This window comes from Rana temporaria, chromosome 2 (genome assembly GCF_905171775.1).
Source record: "Rana temporaria chromosome 2, aRanTem1.1, whole genome shotgun sequence".
Taxonomy (NCBI): domain Eukaryota; kingdom Metazoa; phylum Chordata; class Amphibia; order Anura; family Ranidae; genus Rana; species Rana temporaria.
Window position 1 is genome coordinate 211,625,716 of NC_053490.1, and position 18,532 is coordinate 211,644,247.

At 41.3% G+C, this 18,532-nt stretch overlaps 1 protein-coding gene across 1 annotated transcript in view; it reads right to left on the minus strand.

Moving 5' to 3' along the window:
* AFF3 (AF4/FMR2 family member 3) overlaps window positions 1-18,532 on the minus strand; it is a 279,809-nt gene that overhangs the window by 84,201 nt on the left and 177,076 nt on the right. Inside the window, exon 5 of the mRNA XM_040336366.1 lies at window positions 9,248-9,299. Within this exon, the coding sequence (XP_040192300.1) occupies window positions 9,248-9,299 (52 nt within the window). The remainder of the gene's footprint in view (window positions 1-9,247; window positions 9,300-18,532) is intronic.

An 18,532-nucleotide genomic window follows, 5' to 3' on the forward strand; every position in this document is an offset into this window, starting at 1 on the left:
TGTTTGTTTCTATGGATGCAGTATGTCCCTGGCACTTAAATGCAAAAGCCAGTGCTTGACAGCAGCACCCATGTACACAGGTCCTAATGAGACCCAAAATTGATCTATCACTGTTGTTCTGTGCACACTAGATGAGTCCCTTTACATTGCAGAACTGATGTATGTGATATAGCCCTTTTTTTAAATGACAATGTGCAATAGCTCTCAGCAACTAATCAGACCTTAGTTTGCGCAAAAAGATGAACCAGGATTGGTTATAAGCGTTTACATACTCATTTTACATAAATATATATATATATAAAAAAAATGTGAATAAAGATAGAATAAAGCCTTACAATTATAATAGCAGCACATTATGAGCTATGCAGGATTTTAAGATACAATAGACTGAAGTACCCTGAAACTGAATATTATTAATATATGCATCCTGTATGTAAACTGTTTTAAATTATGTGCAATTAATAGCCTGCCTGCTCATAAGCTGTTAAAGTTGGACTTTAGTTCTGCTTCAAAGGCAAATATAAAGATAAAACTTAAAGCGGAGCTCCAGGCTCCTTCAGAATTTGTTTTTAAAGTCAGCAGTTTCAAATACTGTAGCTGCTGACTTTTAATATTAGGACACTTACCTGTTCACTAATCCTGTGGTGTCTTAACCAGAGCGGATTTTTTAATCCGCTCTCGGGTGCTACCACCACCATCTCAGCTAATTTAAAGCGGCAGTGAAGCCTTGTGGCTTCAGAGCCGGATTCCTGCTGCGCTTTGTGAATGGCCTGGCAGTGGGGGAAGGAGAAGGAGGGCTAAGTGTCAGGTTGAGTTTGCTGCAGCAAACTCACCTGGATGTGGGAGCGGGTACATTTCAAAACCAGGTACCTGCTCCCCCTCGAAAGGTACCAAATGTGGCAGTGGAGAGGGGGGGTGGAGCTTCCCCTTTTGGGTAAGGCTCTGCTTATGTATCCCTTAAAATGAATTAAACATTTTTACAGAACACTAATGTACTGTATGTATTTGAACCTGACTTAATATGAACCTCTTGCACTCAGATTCAGAGATGTAGGATTAAAACAGAATAATAACATACTTCTTTTGTTTCATACGGACAATGAAGAAGTAACGCAATAAATGTAGTTCCCACTTTTGTAATAATTTTGTTTAATTTATATGTTATTCATAATTTTGCATTTGTCGGCTGTAGTCTGATAGACAGGTCTGTTTTTTTCTTACATCAATTTTATATGTACAGTAGTTCTTTGCATAAAGTTACTTTTTAGGCCAACTGTGTTTATATTGTAAGAACATCTAAGATATTTGTTTTACTAATAGCTGTCACTCTGGTGAGAATCCCTTTTACCAACAATGGCTCCTCAGGACTAATGCCCTGTACACACGATCGGAATTTCTGATGGGAATTCCGTTCAAGCTGTCTTGCATACACAGTCAGACCAAATTCCGACTGTCCAAAACGCGGTGACGTAAAACACTACGACGAGCCGAGAAAAATTAAGTTCAATGCTTCCAAGCATGCATCGACTTGATTCTGAGCATGCGTGTTTTTTTTCTCTGTAGGAGTTCCACACAGACAATCGGAATTTCTGATGTTTTTTTTTTCCATTGGAAAATAATAAAACATGTTCTATTTCTAAACTCCGACGTAAAAAAGTCAGATGGGACCCACACACGGTCCCACACCCACACACGGTCGGAATATCCGATGAAAAAATTCAGTCTGACTTTTTTCATCCGATATTCCGATCGTGTGTACAAGGCATAAGGAACTCCTTCCTGTCAAGGCAAAGGCTTTGAAGCTTTAGCTTTAAATCATAAATTTCCTGCCAATGTTTTATATGGTATATATGCCATAATTCATCATAATGATAGCACTAAAGAGGAGTACAATAAAAAAGGTAACTACTGTTCTGACATACAGTTTTTCATGGTGTACCCACGACAGAGTTCAATCACTGGTGACCTTTTATAAAGTACTAGTCTTTAGCACAATTCATGGACTCAGAACTTGTTACCTTCCCTGTAAAGAACAGAAGGGAACAATCAAAAGAAGATCTCTTGCCTAATGTTACAGTGCTCCAGGGACTCTTAGAGTAGCAATGACAAAGTTATAGTCATGAGTGGCTTTTCCACAGGTCATATTTCTGTTGCCTCTATAGCTGTCAGTTTGCCCTTGTGGTTTCTCTACCATTCTATTGTCAATTAGTTGCTTTGTCCTTTTTCAATGTGGGTGAAATATTTCCAAAAGGAACATTCTATCTGATTGATTACATGGCAGATAATTGAAATCGGCTTCTAAGAGAACTAAAAAAGAAAACTTAGTTGAAACTATAGGATGTGGACATTGCTGTGATAAATTGTGTTGTATGGAATGGTGAGAGTATATCAAGCCAAGATCTTTAAAAACAATACAATATATACTTACTATTATTATTGGGGAATATAAATATTTTTTGCATTTTGCAAATAATTTTCAGACATCTCATGCATGACCCATCCATAGATGAAAGTACACAAGAGAATACCATTAATTAGTTCTATAATACATTTGTGTGCGTAGCACTTTCTAAATGCCCCCATTCAAATTAAACTAAAGTAAAAAAAAAAAGGCACACATATTCCATCTGAAAATGAAAATAAGAAGAAGGCATACCAGCCCAGGTCATTATCGTAAGAAGCTTTAAAGCGGAGGTTCACCCATAGAGAACACATTTTCCCCTTAGATGAATGCTCGTTTTGTCTAGGGGAATCGGCTAGTTGTTTTAAAATATGAGCTGTACTTACCGTTTACGAGATGCATCTTCTCCGCCGCTTCCGGGTATGGGCTGCGGGACTGGGCGTTCCTTCTTGATTGACAGTCTTCCGAGAGGCTTCCGACGGTCGCATCCATCGCGTCACGATTTTCCGAAAGAAGCCGAACGTCGGTGCGCAGGCGCAGTATAGAGCCGCACCGATCGTTCGGCTACTAGTGACGCGATGGATGCGACCGTCGGAAGCCTCTCAATCAAGAAGGAACGCCCGCTCCCGAAGACCCATACCCGGAAGCGACGGAGAAGATGCATCTCGTAAACGGTAAGTACAGCTCATATTTTAAAACAACTAGCCGATTCCTCTAGACAAAACGAGCATGCATCTAAGGGGAAAAGAGAAAAAAAAAACTAATTGGGTGAACTCCCGCTTTAATAAATAATAAAAAAAATCCCTGATACACACATAGAGAGGTTATTAACAACAAGCATTAAGAACAAAACACCACTAGACGTGTGTCAGCCAGATAGGCAAAGCTGACATGTTTCGGGACATGCCCTCTTCCTCAGAGCTACACACATTCCATCTGCTCAAAGGCCATCTCTTACCCACAGCTTCCACAACAAACCCATGAAACCATGAAGATGTCTGTTGATGCAAAAAATTTTTTTTTTTTTTAGATGGGAAGTTAAACCATTGTACAGTTTGTTTTTGTCTCTCAGGGCATCTGCTGGAGAGGTCCTCATATGTTAATTCCCTACAGTTTTGTCAACATATCTACCATGTCCCTACCTCCCTGTTAGTTTTTAAATGTACTTTATATTATGATGATTGCAACAGAAGGAGTGGGCGCCAAGGAATGTCCATTTTGTAGGAGGAGAGGTTGGACCAGCAGCTTTTTACAAATTAGATACTATCTGTAGATAACTGTTACTAGTATGATGTGATAACTACTTACTTTGGCAATCAATATCCTAAGAACTAGAAAGATATGGATAAACATGTTGTAGGGTAATCATATCCTGCAATCGACACACTCATCATTGGATAACCCTTGTTACCAGTGTACCCATTAATAGTAAATAAAAGTTAGGGATCCCACCGTTACAAATCAAATTAAAATATTTCAATGAAAATACATAATTTAAAGTAATTTCCTGTTACTTAATGTTAGTAAACTAACATACACTATATTGTCAAAAGTATTGTGACACCTGCCTTTACACGCACATGACCGGTAATGGCATCCTTGTCTTAGTCCGTAGGGTTCAATATTGAGTTGGCCCACCTTTTTCAGCTATAACAGCTTCAACTCTTCTGTGAAGGCTTTCCACAAGATTTCGGAGTGTGAAGCCTCGTACACACGACCGAGGAACTCGATGGGCGAAACACATCGTTTTCCTCGTCAAGTTCCTTGTTAGGCTGTTGAGGAACTCGACACACGACCGGTTTCCTCGGCAAAAAAAAATCCCAGCAAGTTTCTTGCTGGTTTTTGCCGAGAAACTCGGTCGTGTGTACGAGGCCTTGACTATGAGAATGTTTGACCATTCTTTCTAAAGCGCATTGGTGAGGTCAGGCACTCATGTTGGTCGAGAAGGCCTGGTTCACAGTCTCCACTCTAATTCATCCCAAAGGTGTTCTGTCTAGGACTCTGTGCAGGCCAGTCAAGTTCCTCCACCCCAAACACACTTATCCATGTCTTTTTGGACCTTGCTTTGTAGACTGGAAATCTTAAGACGTCAGGATACCAAGACATTTTAGACAATTTCATGCTCCCAAATTTGTGGGAACAGTTTGGAGATGGTCCCTTCCTGTTCCAAGATGACTGAGCACCGTGCACAAAGCAAGGTCTATAAAAACATGAATTAAAGAGTTTGGGGTGGAGGAACTTGACTGGCCTGCACAGAGTCCTGACCTCAACCAGATAGAACACCTTTGGGATGAATTAGAGCGGAGACTGCGAGCCCGGCCTTCTCATCCACATCAGTGTTTGACCTCACAAATGAGCTTCTGAAAGAATGGTCAAACATTCCCATAGACACACTCCTATACCTTGTGGACAGCCTTCCCAGAAGAGTTTAGGCTGTTATAGCTGCAAACAGTGGGCCAACTTAATATTGACTGGGATGCCATTAAAGTTCATGTGAGTGTACAGGCAGGCATCCCAATACTTTTTACAATCTAGTGTTATTATTGTTGTGTCTTCAGCTAAATTGTATTACTGCCCTTTGCAATAGATCAACATTCCTCAGCACAATGCCTCATGTTGAGAGAATGTTAGTCCATATTCTCTTTCACAGCTAGAAGTACGTACACAGCTGTGCGTGCTCCTAGCTGGCTTCCACTAACAATTTTGAACCAATTAGCATGGCTTCAGATCATGTGATCACCATTTCAGCAATGTCATAATGGTCATATCAGGTTTGTTAGTAAATAAATCTTGAAGATTGCCCCTATCAGAGTATTTATTTTTCTGTTCACACACTATGCACAAAGGAGGAAGACAGTACAGTCTTTGAAATAAAATGAAACATTTTAAAAATGTTGTCAAAAAAATTTTTTGGTAGACTTTTTTGTCAGCCCACAAAACAATTAAAAAATATTTAGGTAGGAAAATTAGTCATAGAGTAATTGAAACATTAACTGATGTATAATGATGTTGGCAAATTTGAACTGGGCATTCACACATCCATGATTTCTGGTCATGAAAGGGTTAAACCTATAAAAATAGTACCCACATTTACAGAGTCATGCACAAATTTACAAATAATACATTATCTAAATTTAGAATCAAATTCTAAATTTAATTCAATATGTTTTTGAAAAAAATAAAGTCCATGAGCGAAATTTGTAAAAGATAAGTGAATACACATGTGATTTCATATGTGCAATTTGGTATGTCTAAATGGAATACCTACCAATAAGAAATACTCCAATATGTGCAATGAACCTTATTCACGAGTTTTGTCAATAAAAATGACATTTAAAATAAAAACATGAAAACATAATAACTAAAATCTGTGAAAAATCATTTGTATATTAATAAGTGTGATGGTTAAATAATGTTAATCTTTAATGATATTTAGTCTTGCTGGGAAAATAAGAAAACAGAGCAATACTTAAAGCGGGGGTTCACCCTAAAAACGATTTTCTAACATTACATCCAGCTCACTCTCTACATTGACAGTATGCCGTTAGTTTTTTTTTTTCTGTACATACCTCATACAGCTATTTTCTTCCCTGACTTCCGGGTAGGGCCTCCCGCGGGAGTGGGGGTTCCTATCCAGCAGGTGATTGACGTGATGACAAAAATGACCTCCACCCGTCGCATAAGGAGCATCACGGGTTGCCGAAAGAAGCCGAACGTCGGTGCGCAGGCGCCGTATAGCGCCGACTCGCCGTTCGGCTTCTTTCGGCAACCCGTGACGCTCCTTATGCGACGGGTGGAGGTCGTTTTTGTCATCACGTCAATCACCCGCGGGAGGCCCTACCCGGAAGCCCGGGGAAGAAAATAGCTGTACGAGGTATGTACAGAAAAAATAAATAAATAACGGCATACTGTCAATGTAGAGAGTGAGCTGGATGTAATGTTAGAAAATCGTTTTTAAGGTGAACCCCCACTTTAAAGTGGTTCTACAGGCAGAATTTTTTTTATCTTAATGCATTCTATACATTAAGATAAAAAGCCTTCTGTGTGCAGCAGCCCCCCTCAGCCCCCCTAATACTTACCCGAGCCCCATATAGCTCCAGCGATGTTGTAAAAGTGTCTTGGCTGCCCGGGACTACCCTCCTCATTGGCTGAGACAGCAGCACAGCGCCATTGGCTCTCGATGCTGTCAATTAAAGTCAGTCAGCCAATTAGGAGAGAAAGGAGGTGGGGCCATGCCGCAGCTCCTTGTCTGAATGGAAACAGGGAGCTGTGGCTCGGCTCGGGTGCCCCCATAGCAAGAACAGATTTGTATACCTAAGACCATGTATAGTCCCACCAGTAGAATGAGGTATTCTGAACTTTCTCACCTTGGCTTTTCAGGGAGGCTTTTATATATATATGCATTAATGTCATTGGTTTTGGAGGATAATAGAGAAAGGATGGGGTGGCTCCTGCTTCCAAAGAGCAGGAATACACAGCTGGGATGCATTAAACAGATGGATCAAAAGGGACTTTTTGAAAACTTTTTTTGTTTTTTTTTGTTTTTTAATTTGAATCTTGAATATATCAGAATTATTTAGTAATGACATATAACATTCTATTTTAATGTGAATGATGATTTTCAAATTGTAGTAGAAAGCGTAGTAAACCATAACTGGACAACATTTGTCATGGATTTTTTTCCTGTGTTCTGTGTTTTTTCATCCTTTGTTTCATCTCAATGCTGCTGTTCTCTTACTCCTTTTAGCCATTTCTTGACTATATGCACTTAAAAAGGAACTTCACTCTTTCAATCAACTTTGACTATTTGTAATCCTTATGCTGCTAGCATAAGTAAATAGATGGAAAATAAGATAGGAAATAGTAATAGGAAAGTACAGTGGGGATGGAAAGTTCGGGCACCTCAGGTAAAAATTAGTATTAATGTGCATAACGAAGCCAAGGAAAGATGGAAAAATCTCCAAAAGGCATCAAATTACAGATAAGACATTCTTATAATATGTCAAAAAAAGTTAGATTTTATTTCCATCATTTACACTTTCAAAATGACAAAAAACAAAAAAATGGCGTTTGCAAAAGTTTGGGCACCCTGCACAGTTAATATCTTGTACTGCCCTCTTTGGCAAGTATCACAGCTTGTAAACGCTTTTAGTAGCCAGCCAAGAGTCTTTCAATTCTTGTTTGAGGTATCTTTGCCCATTCTTCCTTACAAAAGTCTTCCAGTTCTTTGAGAGTTCTGGGCTGTCTGTCAAGCACTGCTCTTTTAAGGTCTATCCATAGATTTTCAATTATGTTGAGGTCAGGAGATTGTGAAGGCCATGGCAAAACCTTCAGTTTACGCCTCTTGATGTAATCCCCTGTGGATTTTGAGGTGTGTTTAGGATCATTATCCATTTGTAGAAGCCATCCTCTCTTTAACGTCAGCTTTTTCACAGATGGCATCAAGTTACCATTCAAAATTTGCTGAAATTTTATTGAATCCATTTTTCCTTTTACTCGTGAAATGTTCCCTGTGCCACTGGCTGCAATACAACCCCAAAGCAAGATTCAAACGCTGATTTTTGTGGTGAGGACGTAGAAGAGGTTTTCTTCTGATGACTCTTCCATGAAGACCATATTTGTACAAGTATCTCTTTATAGTGGAATAGTGTACCACAACTCCAGTGTCTGCCAGATCTTTCTGGAAGGATCGTGCAGTCAAACGTGGGTTTTGAATTGCTTTTCTCACAATCCTGCGAGCTGTTCTGTCTGATATTTTTCTTGGTCTTCCAGATCTTGCTTTAACTTCCACTGTTCCCGATGACTGCCATTTCTTAATTACATTCCGAACAGAGGATATTGACATCTGAAAACGCTTTGCTATCTTCTTATAGCCTTCTCCAGCTTTGTGAGCGTCAACTATTTTCACTTTCAGTTTTCTAGACAACTGCTTAGAAGAACCCATGGTGCTGATTGTTGGGGCAAGGTCAGATGAGTCTGGGCATTTAAAACCATTGAGATTGACATCACCTGGTCTTCCCAGACGATGATTGAGAACAATCCATGACACTGGCAGGTCTCAGCTTTGCAAAGGGGGCAGTGCATGCTATAAATTCTGCAGGGTGCCCAAGCTTTTGCAGACGCCATTTTTTTGTTTTCTGTAATTTTGAAAGTGTGGAATGATGGAAATAAAATCTAACTTTTTTTGACATATTATAAGAATGACTAATCTGTAATTTAATGCCTTTTGGAGATTTTTCCATCTTTCCTTGGCTTCGTTATGCACATTAATACAATTTTTTACCTGGGGTGCCCAAACTTTCGATTCCCACTGTATATACTAATTACTTGTTTTAAACTTTATTACATTTCTTCAGTTACTTCCTGGTTTACAGGAATAGAAAAATGATGTCATACATCCCAGGAGTCTTCAGAAGGGGAGGATGGGTTTTTCTCAGCTAAGAACATCCTCCTGCCTGCATGCCTGAACTGAGGGCAGATGGATTTCAGAAAGTAAGTGCTACATAAATAATCTGCCCTTCCTCAAGATGGCCATGGCCAGAAATGCTAGGGGTTGCTTTTCAAAGTGATTTCTTAAAAAAATAAAGCACGTAGACCTGGATGGGAGAGTTTGCTTTAAGGTATTAAATGTGTGTGGGAACAGCCACTAGTAGTTTCCATCAAGGCAGCTGAAAGACAGCTGTCAAGCTATAACAGGACGTGTCTAAATTAGAACGAATAGGTATGATACCAAAATATTATTTTAATGAAAGCTGCATATTTATAGAGTTGGAAAATTCCTTATTTCACTTTAATTACAAAAAGCATATTTTTAAGAATTGCTCTCATAGAGGAGAATGGCATTACCTGCTGACAGTCATCTTCATCACTGCTTAGCTTCAGGTCATCTTCAAGCACTCTAATAGAGACAAACAAAATGATATGATTAATTCATTTTGTAAATAAGACATAAACAAGCAACAGTAATGTTACCATACAAAACATTTTTCATCTCACTGCAAATGCTATTGTGCCACTGTGTCTCCTAATTAGTAGAGTGTAAAATGATTATTGTTGGCTTTGAAAAGTTATAATTACCTAAGAAAACACATGTTGGCCTTGATCTGGCATCTGAGCAAATCATTACAGATCAGGCAACATTTATGAATTGCAGTGGGAAACAAAGCTTAATTATCTTTATAGATTGTTTAATAGGTCCAATTACCATTCAATGCAAATAGCATATTTAAAAGTCTCTGACAAACAACTCAAGTAACAATATAAGGGCCTGCGTCAATTGCTTTAAGCGGGATTTGCATTCCTATAGAAGTTTATAGGAAAGCAAACTCCACTGAAAGCAGCTCAAATGCAGGTTAGAAGAAGGCCAACTGCAGGTCACATGCACCTGTCAATGAATATTGAAAGATCTCAATCTGAATATCTGAAAGTGCCTCAATATGATGTCAAACTGATGCTATCAAGCTCAAAGCTAACAGACATGCGAAGAACCATTGACGAACTGCTTGTGTGAATCAGTAGTAGCTTTATTGGTGAATATCTGTTCCATTTGCCATTATGTTGATTTCAGATTTTTTAGAAACTACAAATACTGTCCTTACACCTAAAGATAAAATGATTGACCATGGATTTAATCATTTGCAACACTCTATCTTGAAAAATTAGCACCTGACACAACAAAAGCAAAACATTTGGTTGAATTCAACGTAATTTTCCACCAGGGTCAACCCACCAATAAATGCAATCAACATGTGAAATCCTGCAATCCAAAAGCGATTCTGTTATCGAAATGATCAATTTTATAATATTAGGTGACATAATTAAGAATTTTCATTGTGACGGAAACATTTCTGCTATATTTAAAAGGCATAACCAGGTAATGATGATGAAGTGGCTAAATGAAACAAAAAGATGCTCCACTAGACAATATACCAATAAATGGTATGGAGCCTTCTTTAAAAACATAGGGCCAGATCCACAGTCAGCGGCGTAATTTTAGGCAGGCGTAGCGTATCGTAGTTAGGCCGCCGCTACTCTGAGAGGCAAGTGCTGTATCCACAAAGCACTTGCCTCTAAAGTTACGGCGGTGTAGCGTAAATCTCCCGGCGTAAGGGCGCGGAATTCAAATGATGAACAGGGGGGGGTGTTTTATGTAAAATAAGCTTGACCCCACGTAAATGACGCTTTTTTCGTACGGCGCATGCGCGCGCATGCTCAGTATCACGTCGAATTTTCAAATTAAATTACGCCCGCTCAATGCCTAGACGACGTGAACGTAATTTACGCAAAGCCCTATTCGCGAACGTTTTACGCAAACGACGTACACGACGGGAAATTCTATGCTGGCCCGACGACCATAATTAACATTGCGTACGCCTCATAGAGCAGGGGTAACTTTACGCCGAAAAAAGGCTTACGTAAACGACGTAAAAAAATGCGTCGGGCAGACGTACGTTTGTGGATTGGCGTATCTAGCTAATTTGCATACTCGACGCGGAAATCAATTGAAGCGCCATCTAGCGGCCAGCGTAAATATGCACCTTAGATCCGACGGCGTACTAAGACGTACGTCAGTCGGATCTAGCCCAGCTTCAGGCGTATCTTGTTTTGTGGATACAAAACAAAGATACGCCGGAGCATCCTAGAAGTTACGCGGCGTATCAATAGATACGCCGACGTAACTTCTTCGTGGATCTGGGCCATGGTATCTACTTGCTTAATGCCTAGCCTATAATATTAGGGTTTATCTGCACTGTAAATTAGTGTTCTGACTATACAGTTGGCCCAGAGGCATAAAGGAATGAAATGAGTGATAAATGAGTAATATACTACTTATTCTTGGGATTTGTGATGGAAGCAAGACAGGCAGATACCTTCTATTTAAAGAAGGCTTCACTGTGCTTCACATCAGTAAACAGGCAGTTCTTAGAAGTAGAATATATATATATATATATATATATACAGTATATACACAGTATATTAACCTCAAGCAGCCTGTACTTGGCATAAAACATGTAGGAAGAAGAGTTTTATTCAAGTGTGTCCCCAAGGCATCATAAAGCAGTTGTTAAAGTGCACTTACACAAATCCATAAAATAAAGTACCAAATGTCTCGGTCCTCTTAGCAATACAAAATGTACAGTGACTGTTTATAGCATTTCCTCCTGTTATCTGTAGTTGATCGTATTGTGTCCTCAGTTGTATGGCAATAAACTATACAACCCTAATTCTAATTTTATTTTTAATCACTTAGGGATACCATGGAAATTATTACTGTATAGCTGTTGAATTAGCTCTACACAGTGCTACTGTGGCACTGTCTATTAGGCATATGTGACACAACACATCAATGCTAAGCAACCATTTCAGTGAAGCATGCCACATCATATTATATAAATCACACCATATAATTATAAAATAAGGGGATGATTTTCTAATGGTTCAGTAACCTAGCAAAGCCCTGTTCACTTCAAACATCCTTTCCAGTTTTAGCATGAAAATTTGTATTGGAATTCCTTTAGACAGAGACCTAAAAAGACCTACTCAATGTAAGGCTGTTGTTGCAAAAGTAAAAAAATAAATCCTTAAATGTATAGTATAAAACAAAAAGTATATCTGTTTGTCTAAGCCACCAACTAAACACATTCCATAATGGGTTCCCCAAAACAAATAAAAAACACTATCTTTTGTTTTAGTATTCAATCAGAAGTTAGCCTCTTTACCTGCAGCAGAGAGAGCTAGAGAGCCCTGAGCATGAGTCAACTCAAATATATAAAATCATGTGGACAGCTAAAGCCGTGTACACACTATCGGTTTGTCCGATGAAAAAATACTAATGGACTGTTTCCATCGGACATACCGATCATGTGTGGGCCCCATCGGTCTTTTTTTCCATCGGTGTAAAAAAAATAGAACATGTTTTACATTTTTCCTATGGCTAAAAAACCGATAGGAAATTTCGATTGTCTGTGTGGAACTCCATCGGAGAAAAATCCACGCATGCTCAGAATCAAGTCGACGCATGCTCGGAAGCATTGAACTTCATTTTTTTTGTCTCGTCGTAGTGTTTTACGTTACCGCGTTTTGGAACGGTCGGAATTTAGTCTGATAGTGTGTATGCAAGACTGATGAAAGTCGGCTTCATCGGATATCCGACAAAAAAATCCATCGGATTTGATTCCATCAGAAATTGATCATGTGTACAGTTCTTTAGACTAATAAGGTCTGGCTACCAGGTAATATAAGAGCTTAGTAATGGAGGCTTTATTCTACTCAAAACGCTACAAAGACCCTAGGCTCCATGACACAGAACATAATATATTATGATATAAAGCTACATATATTCTGGAGCCCTTCACAATATGTGAAAAACCTAGTTGACACACATACACAGATAACAATCTTGCCAGCCAGTGCCCTGCATAACATATAAACATAAGGCTCATTTCATGTAGATGGATGAGTTATTAAAACAGCACTACTTATTTTATCTCATGATCACTTTCTCCTTAAAATAAATGAATTTGCAAACAGAAATGTCACAAAGATGTTTAATCTTTATTTTTCACCAGAAATTAACTGAATCCTTAGTCTATCGCATGAAGTGTTATTTTTTTCACTGCCAAAAAATGTTTTCTATTCTACATCGATTTTAAAACTTCCAGGTATCACTACTCTGAAGCTGGTGTTATTTATCAAGTGATGATATCGTGTAATAGTCTTTGTGAACTGACATTGAATTTTTCATAAGTATCAAAAAATAACACTCAGGCCGCGTACACACGGTCGGTCCAAACCGATGAAAACGGACTGAAGGACCTTTTCATCGGTCCAAACCGATCGTGTGTGGGCCCCATTCGTCAGTTATCCTTTGGTCAAAAATTTTAGAACTTGCTTTAAAATTGAACCGATGGACGCCTAACCGATAGGTCAAAAACGATGGTTAGTATGCAAAAGCATTGGTTAAAAACCTGCGCATGCTCAGAATCAAGTCGACGCATGCTTGGAAGCATTGAACTTCATTTTTCTCTGCACGTCGTTGTGTTTTACGTCACCACGTTGGACTCGATCGTTTTTTTAACTGATGGTGTGTAGGCACATCAGACCATCAGTCAGCTTCATCGATTAACCGATGACAACGGTCCTTCGGACCATTCTCATCGGATGGACCGACCGTGTGTACGCGGCCTAACCGTATTATAATGGCACTAGTAGTTGTAAAATACCACTTCTTACAGAACTGGGTGGAGTTTAGTATGGTTTTAGAACGATAGTGGGATTGATGTAGCAACAAAGGCCTCCTAGTTTGGGAGATGGATGTCATCATGGTGGTGAAATAGGTGGAGAAAAGAAGGTGGTAGAGGCATAGTCAGACCAACCACAAGTGGGTGGTTGTGGTTTCTGCCAAGAAACTTGCACAAAGTTACACAACAGCAAGGGGTGAATTGCACAGACCAGAGCCTGCCAAATTAAGATCACCTCTTTTTTATCCCTCTACTACCATGACATAGGGCATCCCCTACAGTCAATCTGTACTCATCATTAAGGCTTGTATAATGCTGGTTATGAATAGATGTAGTTCATTATATTGTTTACTATGTGTGCACAGCGCACTCTAAACATCTTTTGCTAGTTTTGACCTTATAAATGGAAACTGAAGAGACCAATTCCTGGTCCTAGGTTTTCTTTGTGGAGCCCCTAGAAAATGAGGAGACATGGCAGAGAGATGACTTAAAGGTGGCTGAGGGCAGGAGAAAGAAAAGATCTGTTTGGGAACATTGTCAGGACAAGGTCATCTGCCACTCAATGCAAAGAAGACAAAGTAGGCCTCCCTCCTACTGAGCCAAGTTGCATTTATGGTGGCTGCACAGCAGGAAGAACAATGATATGGGTAAACCAGTGTGATTTAGACATAATGGGCATACTAAATCAGAGAAAGGTTTCCACTAACCAAAATATGTTCTTCCATCTGGAAACTATAGTAGCTAATAACTCATCAAAAGTGCACATTTTATTCATTGATTATACAGGCAGTAAAATACCAAATTTAAATGGATGCAAAAAAAAAAAAAAAGAAAAAAAAAAAGTCTACATACTAACAAAAAAAAAATGACAGATGAATTCTAACTGCCCCTTCACATTAGGGTATAGCTATAATGTAGAATCAGGAAGATGCAGTTGGGATTACTTACATCAGATCAGTAGATGACCTGGTTCTAGGGCTGCTATCCTCTTATGAGTTGACCATGTCCCACTCCTCTATGTATTAGGGGTGTTGACTGCACCTTTGTATACACAGAGTTGGACTGGCTACCAGACTGCCCCACAGATTGCATAGGGAGAAACTGGAGCTGACAATAGCTCCTGATACACCAATTAGTGCTACCCTGCAGATAAGTGTAAGCAAAAAAACAGACACAATTGTAGAATCCTTTAGTACTGAAAACGGAAACAGCCTCACAAGTAGGGATGAGCCGAACATCCCCCCGGTTCGGTTCGCACTAGAACTTGCGAACGACAAAAAGTTTGTGCGTACATTCGAACACCGTTAAAGTCTATGTGACACGAACGTGAAAAATCAAAAGTGCAAATTTTAAAGGCTTATATGCAAGTTATTGCCATAAAAAGTGTTTGGGGACCTGGTCCTGCCCCAGGGGACATGTATCAATGCATAAAAAAAGTTTTTAAAATGGCCGTTTGTTCGGGAGCAGTGATTTTAAGAATTCTTAAAGTGAAACAATAGGGAGTGTCCTTAGTATGTAAATAATGCTAACAAAAATAAATCCGCCCTTTCTGTGTTCCCATAAAATATAAGCAGAGCTGTAAACAATGTAAGATGAAATATCCGTTTTCACAGGTATTCAATAATAATGCTAATAATGCTAATGTCCATAAACATCACCATGTGACAAAGGTGAATATGTGCACAAATTTCAAAAAAATATATATAAATGTGTTTAAATATTAATTAAATATAAGTCCATAAAACACATCAAGTAGGTTTGTGAACAAAATAATGATAATAGCTTCCAGTCTTCCACCACACCCGGTGTCAGTAAATCCTGTCCCGTCAGATGCAAAACTCACCAACTCAAATTGCCTTACACTCTCGTGTTCGGCGTGTAAACGTGTACAAAAAGACCTCACTGGTAGGTATAGCAGATAATTCCAGTTCCAACCAATTCACTACCAGAAAGCTCCGCATGTAAATAAAAGAAGTGCTCAAAATAGCCAGATACCGTAAAATCTGTTTAATAACACACTTAAATCTTCAAATATAGCACTCACATGAATCTCAAAAAATAGAGCAATACACTGCACAGCAAATACTTGTTCAGAGATGAACCGAAAACCGAGTATATTGGTCACAGTAGACCCAAGGTGTCAACTGATCGCTCACCACCTCCCCGCTGTTCCTTCCTGGATCTCTGCTTCCTTGATCGGCCTTGATACGTCACACTTTCACTTCAGATGGTTGCCGCACAGCCACTTCCGACATGTTATGTCATCAAAGACTTAGTCATGGGATTGATCAATCCCATGACTAAGTATTTTATGACATGCGGAGCTTTCTGGCAGTGAATTGGTTGGAACTGGAATTATCTGCTATACCTACCAGTGAGGTCTCTTTGTACACGTTTACACGCCGAACACGAGAGTGTAAGGCAATTTGAGTTGGTGGGCCAGATTCATGTACAATGGTGCAGATTTGCACCGGCGTGGTGCATCATTTTTAGACTACACCGGTCCAGCGCGGAGAGGCAGTTAGGTGATTCAAGAAACTTTTTTTGTCTACGATGCCCCAGCGGGGCGGATTTTAGACGGCGTAAGGCGGGGTAAAGCCAAATGGGAGTCACCCTATGCTAATGAAGTGCCGACCGTGGCACAGGGGTCACGCCGGGGGCGCATTTTAGACCGCACATGCTCAGTGACATCCAGGGGTAAATGCCCCAATCTGCACATGCTCAGAACTGCGCCCCGGCGTGAGCCCTGAGCTCCGCCGGCGCACTACCAACGCCCAGTCCATAAATCAGCCCAGACTTCCGCCCTACAGGTGCAAATGTACTGAAGCTTTTTTTTTGTAAGCTAGGTAGTTTTCAGTGTGTTGGTCAGTTATGGCTGATGAGGAATCAGGTGGGCGAATGACCAACTTCAGCCCTGAGGAGAGGGCTGTGATTATTGAGGGCCTCTCCCAACATGGGGACCGCCTCTATGGGTCACAGAGTGCCTACACTGGCAAGGCTGACAAAGTGAGAATTTTTGCGGAGATCACAGCACAGGTGAATGCTTTGGGGGTGGCAGACAGGGAGCCCAGGCATATCCGGAAGAAAATTAATGACTTGCGTCGCTTAGTCAAAGAGAAATTGGTGGCAAAAAGAAAACATGCCAGTGGAACTGGAGGAGGACCAGCCAAAAAGATCATCCTGACAGCGGAGGACCTTGTTGTGGCCAGGTTCCTGGCTAGGGAGCTGGTGGAGGGCCTGGAGGGCTTTGATTCTGGGGATCAGCCCTTGAGGAGAGGTAAGTGTGTTTTATCTTCTTTCGGGTGTGTTGCATGTGTGTGTGTGGGGGGGGGGAACAAGTGTCAAGTGTGTGGGACCACCAACATCTGAATGTTTTGTGTCCTCCACAGATGTGCAGGATGGAGCTGGGCCATCATCGGCTGCAGACCGACCCACCACATCCAGGGTGGAGACTGCCCCTACATCTGCCCCTACAGCCCTTCCACCCGGCCTCAAGTCGCTCCTGCCCAGAGGAAGGCATTACAAAAAACGAGGGGACTCCCTGCAGAGCTGGAGTTAAGTCTTGCAAGGGACCAAAGCAGGCAGACCCGCCACATTGGGACTCTTGCGGGGGATCTGACCCGGTCGCAGGTAGACTGGCATCCTCTGCCGAGAGCCATGCTGCCTGCACTGTGGCATTGAAGGAGGCCGTTATGCAGCAGGCTGTGGACAGTCGGCTCCTAAACGAGAGCCTGCAGGATGTTGTGGGTAACGGGGCAGCCCTTTTGTCCTGTATGGGTGACCTGCAGGACACCACATCCGAGCTGGTTACTGAGGTCCGGAGCCTGGCAGGTGCTGTCAGAGAGGAGGGGAGGCTGACAAGGCGCCAGCAGCGCAGCAATATCACCCGCCGGCTGCGGATGCAGGCTGCCACGAATAGCTACCTCCACCGGCTAGCTGTGGCAATGGAGGGAAGGCAGGCAGCTATGGAGAGACTGGGGGAGGTTCCACCACCAGCCCCCCCAGCTCCACCAGCCCCCCCAGCCCCGGCTCGCACCAGGCAACAGCGGCCCAAAACCTTAGGGACAAGAAAGAGCCCACGCAAGGGACGTTGATTGTTTTGATTATTTTTTGTGCACTCAGGTTATGAGTCTTATTTATTTTTTTGATACTCAGGTTATGAGTCTTTTTTATTAATTTCCCTGCACACGGGGAGTAGTGCAGGCTTCAGTGTGAATGGTGTGTGAATGTGGGGGGGTGACAATCCTGCCATTAAGGTTTGTCACCCTCAGTCGTTGGGGAGAAGTGATCCCCACGACCCGTGTGAAAGGTGTATGAATGGACAGCAACATAATTGGAGCCTTGGCGCGGCGTTGCTGCTCCCTAGTACCATGGGGGGTACTTCGGTCTAATCCAATTCATTGTGGATGTGGGGTGTGTGTGCTAGGGACCACAGTGGTGTGCATGCATGCATTCTCATTGTGCCATGATTAATGTGTGTGTTTAACGAGAAAAGAAGCGTTCCACGAGGCGTGTCCTGACGGCTCTTCCATCAGCAGACGGGATAGCCTCTGGCAGGGGGGGGATTATGTGGTTGGGGGGTCAGGTCATCACGTATGTCAATCTCCAGGCCCCTTCTCACTGCGAGGTTGTGCAGCATGCAACATGCCCCGATGATCTGGCACACAAAGTCTGGGGAATACAACAGGGTACCCCCAGACTTATCCAGGCATCTGAAACGGAACTTCAGGAGGCCAAATGTGCGTTCCACCACTCCACGGGTGCGTGCGTGTGCTTCATTGTATCTTCTCTCTCCTGGTGTTTGGGGATTCCAGAATGGAGTCAGCATATGGGGACCCAGTGCATATGCCGCGTCACCTGGAAGGGAAAAGACAGGAGGATGTTAGTCATA